General features: G+C 37.7%; 1 protein-coding gene and 1 pseudogene across 1 annotated transcript; one reads left to right on the forward strand and one right to left on the reverse strand.

Annotated features, from left to right (window-relative positions):
• Nucleotides 1–5,060: 5,060 nt before the first annotated feature.
• On the reverse strand, nt 5,061–10,033 carry LOC121319005 (annotated as a pseudogene).
• Nucleotides 10,034–11,580: 1,547 nt separating this feature from the next.
• LOC121319006 (lipase maturation factor 2-like) lies at nt 11,581–23,276 on the forward strand. Its single transcript, XM_041256239.1, has 14 exons — nt 11,581–11,790; nt 14,470–14,723; nt 15,418–15,446; nt 16,006–16,202; nt 16,439–16,617; nt 17,533–17,671; nt 18,270–18,404; nt 18,609–18,714; nt 18,831–18,927; nt 19,287–19,469; nt 21,657–21,825; nt 22,247–22,358; nt 22,453–22,561; nt 22,971–23,276. Exons 1-14 carry the CDS (start codon nt 11,697–11,699, stop codon nt 23,274–23,276), a joined length of 2,109 nt encoding a protein of 702 aa, XP_041112173.1. The 5' UTR covers nt 11,581–11,696.
• The last annotated feature ends 2,068 nt before the right edge of the window (nt 23,277–25,344 follow it).

Raw genomic sequence — 25,344 nt, forward strand, 5'->3', positions numbered from 1 at the left:
TTAGAGAACATGTTGTATGCACAGCTATGTTCAGTCCAGTCAATCAATGGATTCTGGTAGCTGCCATCATCTGTACTTTAGTTGCATATTTACATCCATGCCATAAAACATTCATTGATTAAAAATAAAATTGCTACGCAAACTGAAGTTCAAGTTCAGTGACCTGTGAATGATTATGTGGCCTCAGCAGATCCCCAATAACCCGCTCCCAATACGGCCCCAGCAGGCCTTTTCTTAACAAGCCTTTCCAGTGCTGGCAATAGTAATGCTATAGCAGCATTCATTCAACTCATTTCACTGCTGTTGTCATGGTCTGCATTCTTAAACAATAAGAGTGTAAAAATGATCATGTCTTATTTTAAGGGGCACATACTAGCTTATAAACAATTTAATTAATGTTAATTTTTCCATGGTAGCCTATTGTGAATGTACACTTGAAAAAAAAAAAAAAAAAAAAATCCCCAAATTGCTGTGTTTCTGACACGTGAGTTTGGTCAAGTACCAGTAATTACTGCAAAGTCACGGGAGATCTTGGATTTGCAAGCATTGTCAATAACTGAACATTCAACATGGGCCCCGGGGTTAAGCTGTTAACGCTTTGTAAAACTGTGTTGAAACATTATCCTCCTATAGGAAGAGATACTTTGCAATCCCGAAGGACATTCCAACAACTCCTTGTGAATTGGAACTCAGTTACTTGTTTAATTCTGGTCACGCACAACTGTTTACAGCAACTAGATAATTAAATCAGCAGATTTCAGTCAGCATAATTCTAGATTTGGAATTGCAAATTTCTTAACAATTCCCTTAAATTACTGATCACCCAGAGGTAAAATGGTTTGATTAATAGTGATCTTTTGGATTCATTTTGCAACAACCCTGGTAGTAACCTTGCTTAATGTCAATAAACCAAGCTTGATGTGTTGCCTTAGCACACACCTAGATATACCCAAGATAAACAGGACTGAACATGTAAAACCTTGAGCTAGTCATATTATTTAGCAAAATATATTGGTCACAGGCACCTGTCAAACCAATTGCCTTCCAATTCTGCATTTATAAGTCTGATTTACAGTTCAAATGATTGGGTGCAGGATGTTTAGCATTGTCAACAAGCATTCCATTGCAGACCTTACCGACAGGAACGCCTAGTATATGCCATATGAATGACAAGCACTCAATGCAATTTGTTGTCAAACTAGTACAGACAGCAGTACTAAAAGCAACCTAAAAAGGACATATGTTCTGACGTTTGATGTTTTTGAAGAATTCTTTGTCATGTCTGAAGTGACATTACATAAACTAGCATAACCTCAGTAGTCATGAACTAGCGAACTGTTTAAAACATAAAAATGGCTAAATGCTATTAAAATTACTGCAGGTGTAAATAATAATAATAATAATAATAATAATAATAATACTAATAATGTTTCACTGCCCTGTCTAGTGCTGGTAAGATTAAAACTATATGTCATTAAGAAATATGCATGATCTTAATGCAGTTGGAATTTTTGCACTGAATCTCAAGATTAAGACAATAAATTAAACCTTTCTCTGCTGGCACACAAGTAGTGAATCTTGTTTTTCTAGCTGTACTACCTTCTTTCTCAATGAGCTGCATTCACTCTTAGATGCTCTCCCTCTTTAGACTTGGGTCACCATCTAAAATGTTTTAGCCTTTGTAGCAATATTGGAGTCTATTCAATTGATCTAATCAGTGGTACATCTGTGTGCTTTGATTATTTAAGTAAAATATATACCTTCTACAGAAAGAAATAAAAAAATACCAAGATGCACTGAAGTTTCATTTCATAACCTCAATATTAATTGTTTAAACAGTTGCCGCCTTTCAGATCAATTGACTAGACCCTATGGTCTCCTTTCAGTGTGCTACTAATCTAGTGGATAAGAGATTGGATCATCAGAAAGAAACCAGTGTGTGACAGACTAGGTCATTAAAAAAAATCTAACTTGATGCCACTGCTGCCAGTCGTTAAAGTTACATTTTCAATTCAGAGCAAAATTCGTCACCACTTTATATTACATACATAGGTGTAAGGCCTGCATATTATTCTTCAGATAATCCCTTGGTGGGTTTTTGTTTATTTGCGTTTACCAGGATGTTTCTTTTTAGCTTGACAGCTAAATCATTCAGGGAGAGCACTAAAACAAACTGTTCATAATCTAGACTTTTCATTTAGATTTTAGGGGCAATGTTTATTACTGAATAAAATTCTATTCTGGAGAATAAACTGACTGCAGAATTCAACAGAAGTTTATAAATGGAGCTAGCCTTGACAGTTCCTGTTAATCTCTTTCTTGAATACTGATTGATATGCTTGGCTTGGCTCTCCTTTCAGAAAATATTAGTTTGATCCAGACTGCTGCTCTCCTCTGTAAAGTTATCATTAGGTAGCACGTTCAGGTATTTACGTACTATGAAACAAACACTAGTGGTAATCCTGTAAGAGCTCAGACTGTACCAGTGGCAGGCTTTAATACAATCTCAGTGCTGGCATTCGCTGAAACTGCGGTTGTGATTTGTAAACAACATTATCTGCTGCACACCTTGGTTAATCTCGTTAGGGGTTTGACATTCTCCCTGGAAAAGTTACACTTTAAAAATAAATAAATAAACAAACTCATAACATGCAAACTCAAGCCGTGTAGAAAAATTGCTACGTGTATTCTTTACCCACTCAATTCAAATGTTGTATGTAAATCAACACGTCAATTTTTTCAATATGTAGCTTGTGTGGAGCGCTGTGCATTGCTATACTTAAGCACTCTACAAACTCAGAATGTTTGAACACCTGCAGTAGATGAAGTGCTATCAGATTTTCTTTCTAAATCGAAGGTTCAATCGTTTTAGGTTGCCACATCTCCAGACTATTTTTTTCTTTACTGTCACATAGAATGACAAACAGACGTTCTTATTTTAATGAAAGCGTTAAATTAGGTCTTAATCAAATACGCACAGAAACAATGATGCAGAGGGAATACACTTAACAAAAGACCTGCATGCCCATACTATATATTTCTAAAGAAACGACAATACTGTATTTCATTGATTGCCTTGCTATAGCAATATAAACACCCTCACCCTCTCCACACAGAATGTTGTATTTATTATATGCAGATATTCAGAGTAACCCTTCTTGAATTATGGTACTACTTCCAGTCATGTGTCTTTATATATAAAAAAAAAGAATGTTAAACTTCCAAATTAATTTTACTTAAATCATTACCAAAATAACATAGCTAAAACTTGGTATCTCTCCTGCAGTTCATTATTGTTCCCAGTGCAGGTAACTTTGTTGCCGACACACTAAACCCTCCATGATTTATGCACATTGGCTGCAGGATGACATTTATTAGCCTTTGGTGAGGAACCAAGGTGACAGATGTTTCCAATGCAAATCCAGCAGTGTTTATTTCAACCACAGATGGAAATCCATCTGAATCAAATTTAGCATATTTTGGTGAAACACTCGTTTACATTCTGGAAAACTAGAAGACCATCCCTTCGTCACTATGAACTGTAATAGTTGACATCAGTAGCACACATTTCTTTTTATAGAAAATTACTTCAATAGAAGACAAATATTCATAATCTATAATTATTGTACGTTATGCTTTGTTAACATAACAAAACAGAGTAACAATTTTATGCTTGAGTATTTAAGTTTTCTACGAGACAACAAAAAGCACCCCCTACCGCCTGCCATATACTTGTGCTTCAGTTCCAACCGAAATGCTAATTTTTTAAATCAAAAAATAGGAAAGGTGTTACAAGAAAGTATGATTAGGGTGATCATTATAAATTATACTGCTGTGTAAAAACAATACATTCTTATCGTTTACTGCAGTGTATTTAGAAAAACTTTCTTCGAGAGTTACCTGGAAAACTAGCAAAAAACAAAATAGTTCACGAAACTTATTTATAGAAGTATATGTCTGAATATTTGTGACCTGACAATTTTCCAGGTTACCTTGTTGGAATAGCTTCAGAGGTATGAAGTTCGTCTTCAGTCTATACAAGCAGGTCCTCGTTTTCACAAATAATTGAACAGATAGACAGACAAGATAGGGACTTTAGAAGACATTGGTTTAACCCATCCAGCATACATTTTCAGGACCTCTATCGAAAAAGCAACAGAAGAAACATTGTGGTAGTCTGTATGGAGGTAATGAAAACGCAAATAACTTACAAGGTACATTTATTTTGTTTTTATAAGCTATGCCTTCCTCATGGATTTTCTTTTCCTACAAGCCCAAAATGTTCAGCATAAAGTAAAGCCATTTATTACATACAGAAGGATTAAAAGGCATGCACTTGAACAGTAACTACAAATGTAACAAACCCACTCACACGAAACCTCTATAGTTGGAATGTCATTTTTTTTTTTTTTTTTTAATCTAAAAATGACACCCGAGTTTAAGCGTTTCACAAGAAGTTCAATAACAAAAATTGAAAAGGAGAAAGGGGGATGCATTTTCCTGACTGCACCTTATCAGTTACAAATAGTCCATACATGTTTAAAAAAAAAAAAATAAAAAAAAATATTCACTGTTTCACCTCTCATCAGGATGATTTTTGGTGCTTTTATGCATAGGTAAAACACAATATAATCTTAACATGATGTACTTTACGTCAAGATCCTATTGTTATATCCATTTTTAATCAAACTGCTGCATACACGTTTATTAACAATTAAAACACCAATCCACAATGCTAAACCATAGTTATATGGTTATCTAGCACAGAGTAGATAACACAATTCAAATCCCCCTGAGTAAGTGAGACAGCCATCACCAAGGACCTCATACACCAGCCAACGATGACAGAAGAAAATCTTGCTGCACTCAGACACTGTACTGTAGTGCATAGCACACAGCGCTTATTATTATTATTTTGTCATAAAACCTGATATTTATTTATGGTATACACATATACATGAAATTGGTTTCCCATCAAAAGTTGAGGTCTTAACTTATTCAGTAGCTTAAAAAAAATTTGATCTGTCCACAGTGGCCGAACCACACAACCAACGTAACAGGGAATCCCAAGGAAAATCCATTACGATGAGCAGGACACTTGCCATCGTCGGAATATCTTAAACTCTCTTGGATTTTTCATGGAGACTCTGAAATACAAAGAAAAAAAAAAGGGCTTAAACATAAATACGCTAGACAATCATTCTGGCTAGCACTTGCAGTTATACCTTTCAGGTCTTCATTTGAGAAGGGTAAAACATATGTATGTATACATCACTTCATTAATTCAAAACAGCAGAAAAATTAATTTTAGCTTTTTTTTTTTAATCTAATTCTAGGCTGCTATTGTGACTTCAAGGGTACCAAGGACCTTTTTTATTTTATTGTGTTACATGTTCCCATGTGTTGCTACAACTGTTTACGTAAGGTGTGTGTGTTTATTTTTTATTTTTTCACATTGACCACTTTTTTAAACTTTTAAACTGCATTCCCTGCCTCAAGATGGCTTGAAACGTACCCACATGGACCTCTCAGAACTACATTTCCCCTCCTGGCCACATATGTAACTGAGATGAATTTACCAGCGAGAAGGAGGATGATGGAAAATGTAGTTGACAGGTCCTTACGTAAACAGTTGTAGCAACACAAAATGTGTTGTACCTTTTAATTTCGAAAGAAAAATGGTACAAATCACTTTATATTATTACACCTGCCATAGTTTTACTCTTACATTACAATTAATTTTACATGTCACTTAAATGGGATATATAACTTAGATGAACAGGCATTTTCCACATAACTTTATAAAAGAAATTGATTTATTTTTGTATTTTTTTTAAATTGTGCATTGGCATCTAAGAAGCTTGTGGAAATCAGTTTAAATGCAGCAAGATTTATGAGAGATCTAATACATACACACTAGGAGCGGAATGATTGTACAATTATAAATTGAGACAACATAATGAGCTTATTGTCGGTCTAGTTATTCTAGTACAAACTGAAGCAACTGTTTTGCACATTTGCAAATTGCCTTCATAAAATATTCTATTTTGGTAAGAGTATCATCTCCATACCTCTGATGAGTTGCCCCCATCTGGATTATTAGATTTCTTCATTGACACAAACACTTCCAGTACTGTTTTCCATGCAGGCTGCAGCTTCTCTGTCATGCCACACTGAGAGGGGTGGTCCCTGGATGGGGCTGCTTGTCATCGAACTCTCTGCTCCTCTGCCATTCGAACCCAGGGGCACCAGTCTCTGTGCTGGAAGATGGGGTCGAAGAAGCTTGTCCTAAATTGTTTTAAAAAGAACATTGCATTAATACAGCAGCTTACTTTGAAAAATCTGGGGTAAACTTAATCAAAAGTTTTAGACTGCCGTTTCTATTTTTACATTTTAAGTCCAACATAAAACACATGACCTCCCTAGTTCCTTACAGAGCTACTGGAGAAGCAGAGCCTCAAACGTTTCGATTTCCTCTGAGGACTGGACGGCACTTCACTACCAACACCAACCACTTCCCCCTGGCCCATACTGTGGGTGACGGGCCGCTTGCCCATCAACGCAGGGCCAGTGGGCTCATCAACAGGGCTGGGGCTGTGGAACTCCTGGCTCCTTGTGCGGGCAACAATTGGAGAAGGAATTAAACAAAGAGAAGAGGCAATAAAGGACTTGTACTACTTAGTGCCTTGCAGCTCATCAGAACTTGCAATTTACATGAGAAAATAAATTGAGGCAGCCAAATTCTTTAAATCTAACCTCACTCAAATATGCTGCCCTTTTTTTCCCCCCAATTGCCAACTAAGCTTGCCAAGTTTCAAATCTGTTGCATATCTACTGATGCAAAGGATTATCAGTTCCTGGCTTCCTGGTAGACTGCCTCAGTATTAAACAGGATTGTTAAGATAACGTATAGAAAATATCTAGTTAAAGTTTCTCCAATTTAAGTCATTCACATCGTACTGGTTCGCTGCTATGAGATAGTGTGCTGTCCTGGCTTCGGAGAACCATCCTACACGGGGATGCAGGTTTGGGGGTCAGTCTTTCTCCCCGGCCATCATGGCGAGACACTGGAGTACTTGCGATTCCAAAAGAGCTGTCCCCTTCTGAACAGACACTCTCAATCTGCTGGAAACCCCACAGACCAACCTTCCACATGCATTAGGAGCAGGCCATAACTGGAAGGCTCACGGAGTCTAAAGACGAACTACCAACAAACAGATAAAAGTCAATTATTGCTGACTATATAAATTGGGTTCTAGCACTATTGAACTAGGTATATTTTATTGCTTGGACTGCCTAATAAACTGAAATCAGTTAAAAAAAAAAAAAGATGGGGGGGGGGGGGGGGGGGGGGGTTTAGGAAGAGTCAGCGCTCAAATTGGATCAAAGCTTTTAATCACATATCCTGGCTTTATTTTAAAAAGGTGACGATACAAAATGTTCTTCATCCACTTAACATTTGGAAAACAAACTAACGAATCTAGACAATGCAAGTGCATCTTGACCCACTGAATGCTTTTCATTATACCCTTACCTGCAAGTCCAGCCACAAAGTGCAACAATGCAGGCAGCAACGTGTATTGAAAGGGGCTCTGTGTTATATTTAACAGGTGATCCCACTTCCTGCTTCAGCTCGTCTTCAATCAGCAGTAAAAGGAGACTGATGATGTCTTCAGTTAGAGACTAAAAAAAAAAAAAGGTCAGAAAGGAATAAACTAAAAACATTAGTAAAGTGACATGCATTCGTAAACAATATTGCAGTCAAAATTGTTTTTGCCAAACAGGCAAACTAAAGCAGGTTGGCTCTAAACTGCTGATTTGTGTGGTTAAAACTAAAAGTGTAGCAATTTACTACATAAATGAGAATCTGCAAACCTACCTAGATAATACTGTATAAAGGTGGTGATTTTTCTCTTAAGCTTTACTCTTTCAGAATATATATATATTAATAGCCAATAATCTTTACAAATGCTGGTAGTGAATCCCATGATCGTTTTTGAAACTCACCATGTTTATGAGGTCATCAGGCTTCATCGATGGTAACTGCAGTTCTAGCATACAACAGCTTTTATATTGCTCTAGAAAGCCACTGAAAAGAACTGATTGCTCATTGATGGGTACAGTCCAGAAATGATCTACAACATCAAAATGACCACAGGTTAGAACAATTTTCAACTAGACCAAAGCATAGCTGTATGGGTAGCAAGCATTCTGCCAAGTAACATCATACAGTTACCTGGGCATGGACAGTTTGGCCAGAAGCAGAATTTCTCATGGGATGTTTGCAAAGCTTTCTGCAGCCTGATTAGTCTTTCTTTATCCGTAAAAAGAAAAACTACAATTAATGCAAACCTTTCTCTTCATGCAGCATGCTTCAGACAAAAGTTTGACCAGTTATTCTAGTTTTAAAATGTTATTTTTGGAGAAAAACAACAATACCAATAAGCTTTTGATCTTGATTATAGAATGTTTTAGCTACCATTCTTCTAGCTAAAGCCATGCTTATAGTCAAGCACAAACTTCATATTCAACTACAAATAAAAAATTAACTACATTCTAACTGTTTCAAAATATGGATGTCTGGTACTTACTTACACTTGTTGATGTCTTGCGTTGGTTGTAGCAATGCATAGAGGAATGCTTGGCAGGATGAACATTTTAGCATGTCACATTCTACATTGGTCCAGCCATACTGAGAGCACTTCAATGGAGAAAGTTCATGTGGCTTTCCAGCCCACTTTAAAGAGTACATCTTGTTAAGGATAAAAACAAAGGTACTGTAATTAGATGGGTAATAATTTTTGTTACAAACTAGACCGTTCAACAATAAGCGATTTAAGTTTGCTGTGCTTTCACACACACACACACATATATATATAATCCTGTCGAAACTGCATATAGATATTGTAGATGGCTGACCACATGCCTTGTTATGTGAAAGAACAGCAGACTTAAAACGCTATATATAAATAACACACACACTGTGGTGCAAAAGTCTTAGACGTGTTGCATTTTTCTACTCTGATGCATTATGAGCATCAACAATTTACTCTAAGCCTCCACTATTGTTTTCTGCTATTAAAACAACCGTCAGTTGCATAAAGAAGGAAAAACATTGAGTGAAATGGTTTGCGTCACTCGATTTTCAAGGTGTGGTATCCGAAGCATAATCAGTAAGTACAGAGAAACATCATTTGTAATTGACAGATCCAGGAATAGAAGCCCCAAAAAATCTGTCTTACAAGGATGAGCCATACTTGAAGATAATATCCTTAAGGAATAGAAAGACATCAAGCATTGAATTGACAAAAGAACTCGCAAAATGCACAAGTGTCGTGGTCCATCCATCAACAGTCCAAAGCACCTTTGACTATTGTTCCATAGTCTAAAAGAACACAAAATTGGACCTTTAGTCTTGTTCCCCTTTCTTAAGAGGTATTCTTACTGCAACACATCCTTTAAGTCCTGATTTCAAGTGTGACCTTCGTACTGTTGATTTGATGGACAACAACATGATTTCCATTACACGAGAGTAGATGTTAAAACTTCATGCTGATTTGAACTCGGCTCTCGCCAAGATAAGCACCAACTAAGACGTAGTTTTACAGTAAACTAATGTGATCCATATGTGTCTCCATCCATTTGCATTTCCTTCCATATAATGATGTAGATATCCTTCTGTCTGGTGTTAATGGCTGAAGTGTAATGCTGGCTCCAGGGATCAGCTTATTGCCTCCCTGGCGCATCAGCGCACACAACGGCTGCGATGCTGGCTCCAGGGATCAACCACAGTGCGGCCTCCCCAGCGCATCAGCATGACAACCGTCTGGATTGAGCTAAGTTGGGTACATCTCTGGGGTCTTCAAGTGGGCACCTTCCATCCTCAGTGTTTCGTCGACTAGCCCACGACACCTCAAGAGGGCTCAACGGTGATTCTGGCGTCCCAGCATTACCCCCCTCCGTCCCCCACTCAACTCAGCCCAGCTTACTTACCTGTACATCAGCGTTTCTTTCTTTCTATTGTGCTTGAGATCCCCAGCCAGAATCTTTCCGTCTCAACCACAGCCAGTTGCTGCTCCTCTCTGCTGCTTCAGATAAGTTCTTTACTGTGCGACGCAACTCTTGGCCACTGAATCCGACGTCTCTGAGAAACCGGGTTGTACAGTGTGCCACACCTGTGCCTTCTGTTACAATTTGCAATCTCAAAATCAATTTAGCAAGACATACTGTAGAAATACAAACACCTGAAATTAATAAACAGCAGTTTTACAAAGCTCAAATAACACTAAAGGATATTGTATACGTTTCCACTCTACTGAAAAATGCCTCTTTGCCTACTGTTTCACTGGGCGCTTGCAGAAGGCCGTTTCGAGTTTCTAGGCTTTCAGCTTGTTCTTCACTAAAAATCAAAATGACATGGTAAACATTTTCTCAAAATCAATATAATTATTAAGAATGTGTTTTTATGGAAGGTTTGGCAAAATTGCCTAAATATCCCGCTATATATCTACTGTGATGCTATTGTTTACAAAGGGATAAAGTTGTCCCTAAACCAAAACTTCTTTCACTTAACTTCATAAAAGTGCTCCCTGTGATGAAACGTTTATGTTTCTTATCAACAAATCTTTTAGTGCTGGAATCCTACCGCACTTCTTACTAACCCTAGTCCCATGTTGAAACGGAATTTGTTTCAGATCAAGCTCGTTTTGCATTGGTATGTAAAACATGCATGCGAATAAAAACAACTTATACAACACTCACATATCCCGCCCACTATCCTCCGTTGCAATCCCTTCGTTTAGTAAATAGCGAACTTTCTGTGGAGTTAGTTGAGGAGATTTTAATTTTCCGCCTGAATTATCTATGCAGTCACTACGACTGCTGAGCGCAGCCATCTTTCATTCACTTCTGTACGCATTGTGTTTCCTCCCCCCCCCCCCGGAGGAACAACATCACCCCTCAACTTAAGTTCCGCCGTCATGTAGGAATTCTGCAGGACCGTATTTCTATCATGTAGTCAAATCTGGAAAGCATGCAAAAATAATTTGTGACGATGCACCGTTTACTTTAGAACAGGTACTGCATGCTCACAAGGCTTATTCAGTTTTTTTGCAATTCAAATTCTGGAACACTGAATGGATGCACTCTTGTATAACCTTTTCTTTTCCGGAGAACTTCCCCATCATGACAGCACAGTCACAGCTATATTCTCAATGTAACTACTTCATTTTAAGTTGTAAACCTGGACAACTGTCTTCTGTCTCTCCCTTGTACTCAAAATTAAAGCCTTCACTTACATTCGTCAACAAATCATTGTTAAAGTGGTCATGTCTGGACTACTCGCTATAACCATAGCCCAGCTAGCAGTATAAATTCATATAAGCAGTACATAGATATTCCTTTTTTTTAATTTGGGGGAAGCTCATTTAAAAAGGCCAAATATCCCCTTCTGGACATCTATATTTGAGACTCTTTCCCAGATTGTACAACAGCCTATATAGGTGTTGTGCGAAATACCAACATTTTCCAAACTCGAACCCGGCGCGTGGATTGCGTGCGTCACACTGCGCATGTGAGATTGAAGGGCCTGAGCTGTTCCATGCTGGAATAAACTGCAGAAGTAGACGTGTCTTTATTTGCTTCCCCTATCACAAACTGCACATTGAAGGAGCATATAAAATAGTCATACCTAAAAAATGGGTGACATTAAACTTCCAAAGCACATGTTCCTTTGGAGCATGTCTGTCATTTATATGTTTGCATTTGCGTCTCTTTATGTACAGATACCAGGTAAGGCATTTTATTATTATTATCATTATGATGTTTGAACGTGCATGCCCAACGATTATGCATTATATTAAATACAAATACGTTTCGCATACGGGTTATTGTTACTGTGTATATAGTATGAGCTCCGAAAAAGTTAAAAAAAAAAAAAAAAAAAAAAAAAAAAAAAAAAAAAAAGCTTACTGCCCAAGGTGCTAAACTGAGTTTCGATTTACCTCCCTCGCTCATTTTTTACTTTTTATTCTTTTTTCACAACTCTTGCACTTATAAAAATTAAAACTACTCGGGTTTAGTAAAAAAAAAAAAAAAAAAAAAACTTAATGAACTGAAAGTATGCTGTTTTAGTTAGGTAGCTACCGATAGTTATGTGAAATGGAAACTGCAGTTTGGGAAAAGGGAAGGCGTGTTAGGGCGTTTCCAAAGCCATGACCAAAAAAAAAAAAAAAAAAAAAAAAAAAAGTTTATTTGCTTATCAGGTTTAAATCAGACGTTTCAAAATTAAGAATTTCTTGAAAATCTCATCATAAACGCAGGGCCGGATTAAGAGCTCACGGGGCCCTGGGCCTGGGCACAAACTAGATAAATAAATTTACATTTGTTGTTGAGCAGCTTCCAATGTAGTTACGAGGCTGTTGCATTTCTAACGCATTTTCTTTTTCCTGCAGTTTCTCAACATTACCAGCTCCATGGGCCGGCTTGCTGCTTGGCCTTTATTTTTTTCAGCCACTTCACAGCTGTCTTGTAGCGGTTTTGTTGTTGTGTGTGTTTTTTTTTTTTGTAAAAACAAGCTAAACTTTGGATATTTTTTTTTTTTTTTTTTGTACAAAAGCTGTTTCTTTTAAACCTTTTTATTTTTGTTTACGTTTAGCGCCAACACTTGAGTAGCGTTAGTTGGTAGGCAAGTCCAAGATTTACTAATTAACATATTATCGGCAGTTAAATAAGTCTTTTAAGTTAACGCGAGCGTGCGCTAGCACAAAGTTGTAGTACATTAATTTACACAGCGTTCCACTAAAAACAGACAGGTCGCGTATCAAAAACACTTAAGCCATTTGCAAGGGGGTGATGTACACGTGATACATATGCATTCTAAGGCTCTGTAAATAAAACAAATGGAAGATGAAATGTGTAAGATCATTATGGAGCCTCAAGTTTTCTGGAGGCCCTGTAGGCCTGCCCCTTAATACGGCCCTGCATACACGACACAACCTAAACATACCTAAACTTTTGCTGGCGCAAATAATGTAACGACTCTCACTAATTCGTTTTGAACGCATCTGCCGACGCTACGCAAGTTCACACCAAAAAGTTAATAATAGAATAAATGGTATATTATCACTGCCCAGCAAGTTGTGTACACAGTCACTAGTCATGTGCTTAGTTGCCATTGTTAGTAAAGTATTTTCTTTGCTATTCAGCATATTAGTACAGTATGGGGGGGGGTCGACCTTGACCTTGACCTTGACCTTGACCTTCCTAAGGAATGGCACTTGAATTGAGTACTTTTGAAATGCTTATTTTAAAGGTTATATTTGTCTCTGTGGCACAGGTATATTCAGCGGTGAGCCGTAGGTGTATCCCTAGCAAAAGGTGGACTTTAACTTTCAACTGTAGCATGGGTGCTGTTTGTTATATAGTATCAGACTTATAACGACCACTTTAGGGACCATCTTTAATAAATGCGATTACACATACTGGAGGGCTGATGACCCTCCTGGTTTTTGTTCCAACTGTACACTAAATTTCTTAATTGGACCAATTAAGCTTCTACGTGCTTGAGTGGTCCAATTAACTAATTTAGGGGACATTTGGAACAAAAGCCAGGAGGTCACCGCCCCTCCAGAGCCAGGATTGGGCACCCCTGCTATAGAGGTTTGAGCTGTCTGCATAGTTCAAGACAGCCCTCTTTTCATCCTGCTTTTGAAAAATGCTGTGCATTGAGCAACTGTTTACAGTTTATGAAAGCAAATGTGCAGGGGTTCTAAAACCAAAATCAGAAATGCCCAAAAGAAAAAAAAATATATATTTTTTTTCAGAAAATCTGCCAACTAAAAGTGGCAACAGGAGTAAATTAAACAGAACTACTGGTAACCTTTTGTGCCTCCCTGGTTAAGCATAATTTATGTTGGTTTCAGTCAATTAGCATTTGGGCAACACACACACAGGTGACGATGCAGTTGTTTACTTACCCAAGAATAGGCACTTGCAGGAATGATATCTTACTAGCAAATTGTAGAGATGCTAGGTAACTGAAATAAAAAAAATACTTTACCTGTCACTACCCTATCATGTCAACCCACGCATCCTTTTTATAGTAAAACCTTTTTGACAATATGTTTGTGCTTAAACACACTTTGCATCAGTGTTTCAGTTGGTAAAGTTTGTAATTATTTTATACTAATGAGAGTGTAGCTCTCACACTCTGAATGTCCATGACAAAGCATTCTACATTTAAGCCACACCAGGTTCTATATAAACGGATTATGTTAATATCTGGATTTCATCTGTTTAAGTGGTCACACATACACCATCTAAAGCTAAACTGCCTTAATCTGTAATTGTAATTTATACAGATTTACCAGTCTGTGCAATGGGACTGGTGACACAGATTGCACCTGATTTAAACGTGACCATTTCAAGAAGGGTGCTGTCCTGTTAACCCCTCTCCTCTCCCATTGCCAGGTCTCTATGGGAGTGATGGGGTCCTGCCTGCCCGGCGCATGCTTCGGTACACGGGGAAGCCTCTCCTGGAGCAGCTGCAGGACTCCCCTACCCTGCTGTGGCTGGGTCCTCAACTAGGCCTGGACACCCAGCAGGGGATGGAGTTAATCTGCCTACTGGGGACTTTGATGGCTTTTGGTGCAATGGTGTGGGAACCCCTGAGAGATGCACTCGTATTCTTCTGCCTCTGGGTACTGTACCTTTCACTCTACCAGGTGAGTGACGTGGACATTTTTGTACACTTTAAGACATTAACCCTTTGCGGTCCATTTATTCAGCGCCTGTCAGGTGCGTCTGGTCCAATTTATTTTAAGTGCTGTTTAAAATTAATTTAATTCACACTAAAACAGGTTTAAAAGGCACTGCATATCAACAGGACAGTCAGTACTGCGTCTCCAGCCCAGCCCCGCCCCCCCCGCCCCGCCCCCCGCCCCGCCCCACCCCTTGTTCCAACCCTTGTTCGCTGTATTTATCACGTACCCCTTCATAGTGGTGTATACTGATACTCTTGATCACTCGTTTTTGGTGTATTGCTCAGATTCGCCCCCCTTCTTAATTTAAAAAAAAAAAAGTTCTCAGCTTTTCTGGGAGATAAAACGACTAGAGACCTGTGCTTGACCTCTTTTTTTTGATGTCGGACAGGGTCCAACGTCTGACTGGAAAGGGTTAAGGCTCCTTAGTGTTTTTTTTTTTTTTTTTTTTTTTCAGGATATCTTTTTAGTTTCAACTGTAGTTTAAGTTCTTCAGTTCTGCAGGAATTATTTTTCTTTTTTAGAAATGATTGTCAAAAAAGCTACACTTACCAGGACATTGAGTATGTCATGGGTTTGTCCATAGCTTTATAGAAATGTGATATATAGGCTACATCTAGATCATTGACTTATTTATTTATTTTTTTTTTAATTACAGGTTGGCCAAGTCTTCCTCTACTTTCAGTGGTAAGTGACCATACTCCAAGTATTTTTTTTTGTTGGATTTCCAACCATTCTAAAATGTTATTGGGATTCAGTAAAAGGCATACACAGTTTGCAAAGCATCTGCTGAGGATATTATAATTAAGTCATGGTACACTGATGTCATAAGATATATGCAGTGATATCCATGTCTTGATGGGCTGCTGTATATGATGAAATGTTACAAACCAAATTAAAATATAATCCTTTGATTATCATATGGGCTTATTAAGAGGAGTGCCTTTTTGTTTTATTTTATTTTTTATCCCACCTCATTCTGTAAAATAAGTATAATAGTGTAAATGTTGTTAGCAATACTTGAAAATCTAACCCTGCCTTTGCATGTTGAATTTGAAAGTAAAATGCTGTTTTGTGTAGATGCGAATGAACGTATATCCTTTGTTATTAAACTAATATCAATCTAATCAGATTATATTAGAAGACATATGCTTTATTAAAATAATGATCTGCACTCGGTCAGTTTTCACGTGTGAGTGGTTCCTCTTCTTAGATGCCTTGTCTTTTCTTCCTTTCTGTGGCGCAGGGACAGTCTGCTGCTAGAGGCAGGGTTCCTCACTGTCTTGGTAGCTCCCTTCAACCTCTTCAAATGGAAGTCCACTGTGTCCAAGCACCACGATGGCATCACCTTCTGGCTCATCCGCTGGCTCTTCTTCCGGCTCATGTTTGCTTCTGGAGTGGTTAAGCTGACCAGTCGCTGCCCAACCTGGTGGGGCCTCACAGGTGGCACGAGATCTTTGAAATCACTGAACCATCCTACCAAAAATATGGCCATTTTCACACTAAATGTAAAAAGTAGCTAGCTCCTCAAAATTCTCATTTATAAACTATATACGTCAATTTGGGTCACCTGAGGATTTTTTTGGCTAGGTGGGGACAATTAGCCAATTGAAAAGAGGGAGTTTTTAGGATGACATTTCCATTACACTAAATTTCATGATTGTTTTCCTTATTTCTAGCTTTGACTTACCATTATGAAACCCAGTGCATCCCTACACCTGTTGCCTGGTTTGCCCATCAGCTTCCAGTCTGGTTTCAGAAGCTCAGTGTTGTCGGTACCTATGCCATTGAGATCGCAGTCCCTTTCATGTTTTTTGCACCCATCAGAAGTATGCGAATCGTCTCCTTTTACCTGCAGGTACTGTACGTGGTTGATAAAGGGCTCTGTTTAGCAAGAAGGCCAACTTTTGACCCATATTTTTCTGAAAGCAATACCTTTGTAATAATAACTTTAATAACTTTAACTTCATAAAACTAGAAGGAAACAACTTAAGAACAAGAGTTTATAACTGCTCCGGTCTAAGTTTTTTAATGGTAGTTTTATTGCGTTAAAACTGTTATATTTCATTTTGCTATGTATGACCCTAGCTGTAGATGAATTCACCAGAGTTAATGCTCTAAGCTTAGAGGTTTCCACTTTATGTAAGAACACTGTTGGGGTCAGTTCTGGTTTTTCAATTCCAATTCTAACACAGCATTGATCAAAATTGCAATATGGCAATAAATCACTTAAATTGAAGTCACTGTAAGTCAATTGAATGGCTTTTAATGAAAGCAGTTAAAAAATTACAACAATTGTCTCAGAAGTATCAATTCCCATTCCTTCGAAGGAATTGCTATTAAAAAGCAATTGGATATGGAACTGGAGAGGTAACGAGATGTAACTTTTAGGAGATGATGTTGTTTGTGGGATACAAATCAGTGAAACTAATAAGAAGAAACCGTGGCTAGCTTCTTATAGCCTATTCGATTTCACCTGGACTCAGGTAGAGTTTGTTAAATTCTGACTGAACAATCTGTGGTTTATTTGGTCCCTTCTGGGCATATGTTTGTAACTGGTGCTACAATATGAAAAACTTACCAACTTTTATGTGGGAAATAAAATTAATCTATTGCTGATTTCTTTTTTTTTTATATCAACGGTATTCTAAATACTGTTTACGCCACAAGAATACATCTTTTATGGAAAGGTTCATAAAACTGTTCATTGAACTGTGGGTTTATGGGCAGATTAAATACAGTCCTAGTGCCTTTCTGTTTCTCTTCCTTGCAGGTCTTTCTTCAGATTTTAATCATTCTGACTGGAAACTATAACTTCTTTAACCTCCTGACCATTGTGCTGAGTCTCTCCTTGCTTGATGATGAGCAAGTGCACTTATTCCTCCGGCACAGGAAACAAAACAAATCTCAGCGTAAGTCATTTCACATTACTTTATAATGGCATTGTATGAAGAAACTCGGGATGATGAAATGCTCCTCAAGAAAGGTCACTCCCAAGCTTGCGTAGAAAGAAGCACGTGCTCTCTAAATAGTGATCCTAACTGCCTTGAAAATAATCGGTGTTCTGACAGCAGTTACTTAGCGTAACTATATATATTTTTTAACTGTATTTTCAAACATATCTTTTGAAGACGGTACTGAAGCTGGATACAAATTCCTGGCAAGGGGAGTTAGTATGGTTAAGTTATTGGCGGTATTAAAATCTTAAATCTTTGTGACCATACTTTTGCATAGTCCTTAACTCAAATTGATTGGGCTAATTAAGGTTATATATTCTAAATGCTTGTCCAAATTTGATTAAACGTAACATTTGTGAATTCTTCCACGTACTGGGAATGTCGCACATGGGGGCACGCTAGCAGATTGTCTTTACAATAGAAGGCTGAGGGATCAATAACACATGATTTAAACTGTGCATGGGCATTTGTTATGATAAGGTATTCTACATGCTGTTGATGGTTTCATGATGCTGACATGTGTATTGATAATGACCCATGTATTTATATGTAGCCCGGACTCAGACACTGATAAAATGGGGCACAGCTCTTGCAGAACTAGCATCCTATTGCTTAGTTGTTTACTGGATGTTGGTGTATTTTGAACTTGAAATCAACTGGGAAAAGAAAAGCATATCCTCAAAAACAGGTAGGAGGTGTCTGACTGTCTCTAAACAATTTGGTTAATTATAGATTTTTTTGCCATTTTTCAGGTTTCTTTATGTAATTGCTTTGATATAAAAAAATTCATTTAGAACTTGTTTGCTATTACTGACAGTATTTCTTTTAAATGCATCTGAAAACACTTTATTAAAAATTAAAATATTTTTATTTTCCACGCTTCATTTTGCAGCGTTCACTTATCATGAGTTTAACCAGTGGTTGAAGACGGTTACGATTCCTAGTATTTGGATTGGAGTTCTGTCTCTGACCTGGGAAGTAATCACGGCCATGTTCAAGTAGGTCAATGCATCCTGACCCAAGATCTTCCCTTTTGTGAAAAATTAAGAAACTAAAGTAAGAGTGTTTAAAGGCGTGGCTGAGCTGCCACAATGTGGAATTATTTTTCTTCCAGGTGTGCCAGTGTGCGGGGATTCTTTTGGAAGATGTGGGCCACTATCCAGTGGGCTATATTTACCGTTGCAGCCGCTTGCATGTTTGCTGTCAGCCTGGTGAGAGAACTCTCTTCTTAATGCTGTTTCTGAGCTCGTCATTCAAAATGTGGAGTTTTTGCAGATTGCATTCATTCTGAGCCCTGATCTGCCAGCGAATCGGCTGAAACATTGTTACCAAAGCAAAAGTAGTTAACTGAATGAAACCAACTGATCTGCTACACATAAATATAATAACTACATGAAGAAAATAAATCATTATAAAACTGGCTGGAACAATCTTTGTCAGTGGAATGGCCAAGTTTGCTCCAACCTGTTGTAACGATTCCTGCAAAATTTAAACCACATAAAATGCTCTACATTAGTTTTTTGGTCAGTTAACCAATTTATTTGATTTGCCTTTTTCTTTAAATCCAAAGGTCCCTTACACCTACATTGAAAGTGACTCCAACAGCAAAATTTGGCCAGGCGTGAGGACAATGTATGACAGCGTTGACCGCTTCCAGCTTGTAAACTCCTATGGGCTTTTCAGAAGAATGACTGGAGTTGGAGGTCGTCCGGAGGTGGTAGTGGAGGGCAGTTACGATAAGGAAACCTGGACGGTAAGGACTGTTTTTATGTTAAGGCAGGGGTTTTCAACCAAGGGGTGCGCATGGCCCTGGGAGTATACAGGACGACTCAAATGCAAAAATAAATATCAAAGAAAGAACATCTTGAATATATATTTTTATAGCCATAAATATTTTGTTTTTGTTTAGCAGCTCAAAGTTTACAGTAACTCAGGGCTTCCTAAACTATGGTCTGCAACACAGTCCCGTGTGGGCCATGGGCGCAGTGACATTCTATGTATTTTTTTCTATTAATAGCGAGAAGCAGGCGCTGGCGGCAGCTGTAACTGTAGAAAAATAGTGTAGCAAGGCAGTATTCGCAGACTGTCAATCAAAGCAGAATTTCACAAGTCATAGCTAACAGATTGCCTACCTGTAGGCAGGATGTAAAGCGAGAGCTCTGACAATAGGGCAGTGTTAAGGTATTGTGATCGCTCTGCTGGCAGATGTAAAAATCGAATCCGCTGCCCAAGAATATGTTTTGCAAAGTATGAAGAACAAAAAAGGCAGCTACACAAGTTTGAATGCATTTGTACCGTGGGCTCAGTTTTGAGTGCTGGAATGTTTTTTCTTTTGTAGAAATGTGTTCATACTAACTTTTCTACTTGATAATATTCATTTAAAAAATAAATTGATGCTGTGATTAATATGTTGTTGTGACTAATTAGCTATTAACATTAAAAAATCTTGTATTTTGATACATGTTTCAATATTAACTGAATCAAATTATTAATCAAACTGATGAATTTTGTTACATACTGCTAATTGATTTATTAACATGTTTGGCTATACTGCTATTTTATTGATTACTGGCTCGTTCACAGTCGTCTTAAAATAACGCTAGAATATGTTTTGATGGAAGATAATAAAATAAAAATGAAACATTTTTTGACTGATTTCAAATTTCGCTGCAGGTTGATTTATTTTCCTGATTTTTCTTTTGGTTAAGTGGCGCGGCTGCACTCCGATTTTGGTTTATTTTTTTATTTTTTGGCGGCAGGATGTTGCAAGCCAAGTGAATGTGATTTTGTATTTGGTTGTACAGCGTAGTGGCAAAAAAAGTAACTTATTCAAGGCTCTCATTTCGGGTGACAAACTTAGCTGATTCTGTTTCATAGTTAAACTCGGAAAAAGCTGTTAATTGCAAAACAATCTTTGCTTTTACCTTTGTATCTTGCCTGAGCCTAATTCTGGTCCCTTTTTAATTTTATTTCAAACAGAGCTGACAAATTACTTGAATTGTTCATCCCCGATCCTACTTTCAACTCGCATTTCATTTTTGCAGTGGCCTAATTTAACGTTGTGCTTCTGTTGTTTTCTGCACTAGTTTAACAGGGATGCCCTTACAATTTTTTTTAAGCATAAAAATGAATGCATAATGCAGCGTGTACACGGACAGCAAGTCGGTTGTCAATCGTGAGTTTTTTTTCTGCTAAGCAGTCAGCTCATCTGCATCTCAGCCATCTACTTCTGACTGAGTGCTACAGTGACCGAAGCAGTTACAATCAGTAGTAATGCACAAAAACGCACACGAAAAATACGTTGTTATAATTTTGAATGGGAGATGACGTATCCGTGGCTTGTTTATCGAGACTGCAAGATGTATTGTATGTGAAAGAGCTGCTGAGCAAAAAAAAAGCATATACACAGATGTAGTTTTTCAAGAATCTTCGCTTACACATCTGTTATTGGGATACAGAAAAATCTTAAAACACGCATAGATGAAGGCAACAAACAGTGCTTAGAATCCTATCTCGTCATGGGAACTGTCTACTGTTAGTATATATAACAAAGAAAAAAGTGTGTCTGTTTATATGTGTATCTGTACAGACGGATATTTTTTAAATTACTACATGACATAGAGTTTAAAGTTTCATTAAAATGTACTAAAATGCACATCCCTGGAATTTCTTAGCTTTTGTGTTAATGTATGTTTGATGGATGTGATGCAAAATGTTGGGTATGAAAGCTAGCGCAACTTCTATATGTCGACGTCAGAGTAGGTCTTTTTGAATTTGTTAAACTGTTGAATAAGCAAATTTTAATTAATAAGTCTGTTAAACCTTATATCTTAATACATATGTCCTTGATCTCTGCACTTTTTTAAAGCTAAATTGTGAGCAAATCCTTCTAAAGATAACAAGTACTGCAGCCTAACTGTTTTCTTCTTCCTCTCTGCAGGAAATAGAGTTCATGTATAAGCCTAGCAATGTTAGCGCTGCCCCCCCTGTAGTTGCCCCACACCAGCCTCGACTCGACTGGCAGATGTGGTTTGCAGCGCTCGGCCCCCACACTCAAAGCCCCTGGTTCACTGGACTCGTCCTGCGACTCCTTCAGGGGAAGAAGGATGGTAAGGAAGGGGAAAACCATTCCGACATCAACACATTGCCGTTTTTGGACGGCTTTTTTTAAAAATGTAGTAGCACTGCAAGGTTACTGTTTCAACAGTACTGTAAAGTCAGATACCACATTATACATACTAGTGTGATACTGAGTAGAGAGTAGGCTTTATAAGCTGTCCCCCTATGTGGGGCTGCTGCAGAAGTGTGTTGCTTGCTTTAATTTTTGTTTCACGTTGTAGTGTGCCTCTGTGGCCTAGCTGGCAGCCTTTTTTGTTTTGAATATGTATGGTATGAATTATAAATGAAATGCAGGAACCTGGTAAATTTATTGGGTAACAGTAACATAACATGGCATTCTTGAGTTTGTTGTTGAAATATGCGTTTTTTTTTTTTTGTTTGTTTGTCGTTTCCCCCCTCCCCCCACAAAAGTTATTAACTTAGTGCAAGTGGATGAGTCTCAATACCCCTTCAGATCACATCCTCCAACTTTCATCCGAGCCCGGCTTTACAAGTACTGGTTCACCAAGGTCAACGAGGATGGGTGAGTATGCAGCGGCATGTACGCATCTGTGGAGATCAGGTTACAGGTTCCATTCACATTTGTAAGTTTGCTTGGTTTATTTGTTTGTTCCCAGTTCAGTGCCTCAGAAGTGGTGGAGGAGGCAGTTTTCTGAAGAATTTTACCCCACAGTTTTTCTTGGTGATCCCAACTTGGATTCCCTGATCAATCATTTTGGACTTAAGGTAACCTGATGCTGGCAGTTCTATCGTCTTCACCTATAGGCTGTGAAGGGTATAATACAATTTAGAATGGGGTTTTCCAGAGATTTAGTGGGTCCCCTTTTCCACTGGAATACTTCTGAGCTAATCTGTGCTTTGCATACCAATTTCTGAATATATACAGTTTTTGTTTGCTTTCAAGGATATTGTTGTGGATATAGTTTTGATGTTTTACTCTTCTTCACCAACAGAGGGCAGCACATACAGCACCTGTAGATAGCTTGGATAAAGGTGTCTGCCCAGTAAATAACATGCAAACCATTTGTAACAGGGCTCCCATTTTTAGAAGCATGTATAAATGTATTGTATTCCATTTAGTTAAATTCATTTGGGGGTTCAGAAAATAAAGAGATTGTTTTTAATGTTTCATTAGGACAAAGGACAGACAAAACGCAACGCTGATGCATGTTTGCCAGTTACTCTGAGAGCCGTGCGTGAATATGCCCGACCTCTCCCTGCCCCCGTGATTCTGTGGTCCCTCTTCTTTACCGGGGCTGCAATCTGTCTCCTAAAAGTGCTTTTCAGTGGGCCTCGTAGAAGCAGCCGCAAAAACAAGAGAAAGGAGGCTGTAGCTGCTGTGGAGAAGAATGACCAAACTATGAAAAAAGAGGAAAAGGAGAAAACCAAACGCACAGAAAATTCAGCAGATTCTGACAAACATGCTAAGAAAAGGAAATAATGCAGCTTCCTTGGGTGATCTAATGTGGTGTTCTCTGGTTCATGTTTTTTTTTTTCCTTTATCCAAAACTCTAATTGCAGTTGGGAGGAATAAAAGGGAAATGGCAAGTGCCAATAAATATTACAAAGGATGCATTTTTTTTACTACCAAAAGTCAGGTGGTACAAACATACATTAACACTATTTGGGAGTTGAATTCAGAGGTATTGCTGCTAATCTGTACGTCCTGTGGGTAGCAGAAGGAAAATGTCATGTCAATGTGTAAAATAATACTCCCTTCACTTTTGGTTGTCATTATTTAGAATAAAGATTTGGTTACCAACGACTACAGTTTACCCAGACTGCCAGTACTGAACCATGTTGTTTTTTGTTTTTGAATAGCATAAATCTCCCTCAATTTTAGTTTTATATTCAGTTATTGCCACCTTTTAATATGTGGCAACTTTTCCAGGCTTTTTTCTGTTTAAATACTGTGTCTTAAAACAAAAGCAGCAGGTGACCAGTTAATGTAGGTTTTGCACACACACAAATGTATAATTGCTTAAGTTAATAAAGTTTAGGAATTCAAATATAAATATTTTAAGTTAAAATACTAATGTAAAGCAGCTCTATTTTTATACTCCAGTTTTCCAAATAGACCCCAAAGTGACATTTGAAACTATGGGACATCTCACTGATTAAAAGTTGGTTGAGGTTTAAATGTTCAGAATTCCATGTATATGTAAAGAAGATATTTAATTATTGTTTCTTATAAGTTTGAATGCACTACACCAAAGCACAATCACCTACAAGAACCTAGCCAATAATTGCCTTTTATCCATTCTTTAGGCTTTTTGTGCAGCTGTGAGATATTGCCTTATTTCTATGTATCTATACATGGATTAATGTGAACAAAAATAAATGTGCATCAATCTAAGAATATAAGTTCCCAATCACCACTAGGTATTGCAATATAACTTGTGAACCAGGTTTGGGTGATTTTTGTTAGCAGTGTCAATGGTACTTTTATTGTGTAATTGTACCAAAATGATTGCATAGTTTTGTCATACCTGTTCAAGTACATACACAGTAGCTACAAATTCCATAAAATATATATGAAAGATGACAGTCAGTTATACAATATAGAACATTCCCAATATTATCACCACATGATTGCCAGCATCATTACAAAGTAAAGGGGGGTAGAGGGGCTTTTTCAAGTGGAATTTGTGCAGTAGCTGTATGTCCTTTTAATGCTTTGTGAACTGACTCTTGGATGCTGTAATATTTTGCATTGTCTTTTAAAGTCTTATTGGCCTCGGTAAAAATTCAGAGAACACCGTTATAAGGGGGGATGGGATGTATAACCACTACCAACTGTGCATGTATATTTAGATTTTTTTTGGAAGGTCACATTGGGTGTATATGAAGTTTATGGACCTGTAAGGCTGTATTTAAATAATAATAATTCAACATGTTTAAGATCCTAACACAAGACTGGAGCCATTCCGTGCTGAATGATAGCTTTGGATTGTTAGATTAGAAAGACAGTAGTGATATCTTTAGCCTCTAAATGAAAGCATGTATTCTAATGGTTCCAGAAGTCCGTTCACAAGGCTGCATTCTGTTGGCTTTGTTTCCTTTTTGTTTTCAAACATGTTGAATATATTACGTTTCCTTCACTTTTATGATAAGCTTCTATGGGAACACGGGTTGATTGCAGTCAGAGGTCAGACAGCTACCGATTACATCAAAATAATTTGGATATTCCGCCCCCAAATATCTGAAGCATTTTAAATAGTTTAAGTTTAGCACTAATTTTTGATTTAGACCTAAAGAGTCTGAATCCAGTCATGCATTGCGGGATTCAGAATGTATTGTACTACCAGCTTCAATGAAATTCAATCTGAGCTGCAGTCAAAGCCATGTACATATCAGTTTATGAGAACGTTGCCATATGTGTGTGTGCACCCCACATTGTGCACATATGTAAACACCAGAACCAAGAAACTGAAAAAACAACATTATGAAGCCGTGTATTTCTAATAAAACTTCTACTGTACAACAGCTTTCTTCGATTTTTAATTTTA

The sequence above is a fragment of the Polyodon spathula genome, chromosome 7 (genome assembly GCF_017654505.1).
Source record: "Polyodon spathula isolate WHYD16114869_AA chromosome 7, ASM1765450v1, whole genome shotgun sequence".
Taxonomy (NCBI): Eukaryota; Metazoa; Chordata; class Actinopteri; order Acipenseriformes; family Polyodontidae; genus Polyodon; species Polyodon spathula.

Coding starts and splice junctions, on each gene's coding strand:
- LOC121319006 (XM_041256239.1), top strand. CDS start 11,697: ATGGGTGACATTAAACTTCCAAAGCACATGTTCCTTTGGAGCATGTCT. Junction 16,618..17,532: donor TCGTCTCCTTTTACCTGCAG/GTACTGTACGTG, acceptor TCTTCCTTGCAG/GTCTTTCTTCAGATTTTAAT. Junction 17,672..18,269: donor GAAACAAAACAAATCTCAGC/GTAAGTCATTTC, acceptor ATTTATATGTAG/CCCGGACTCAGACACTGATA.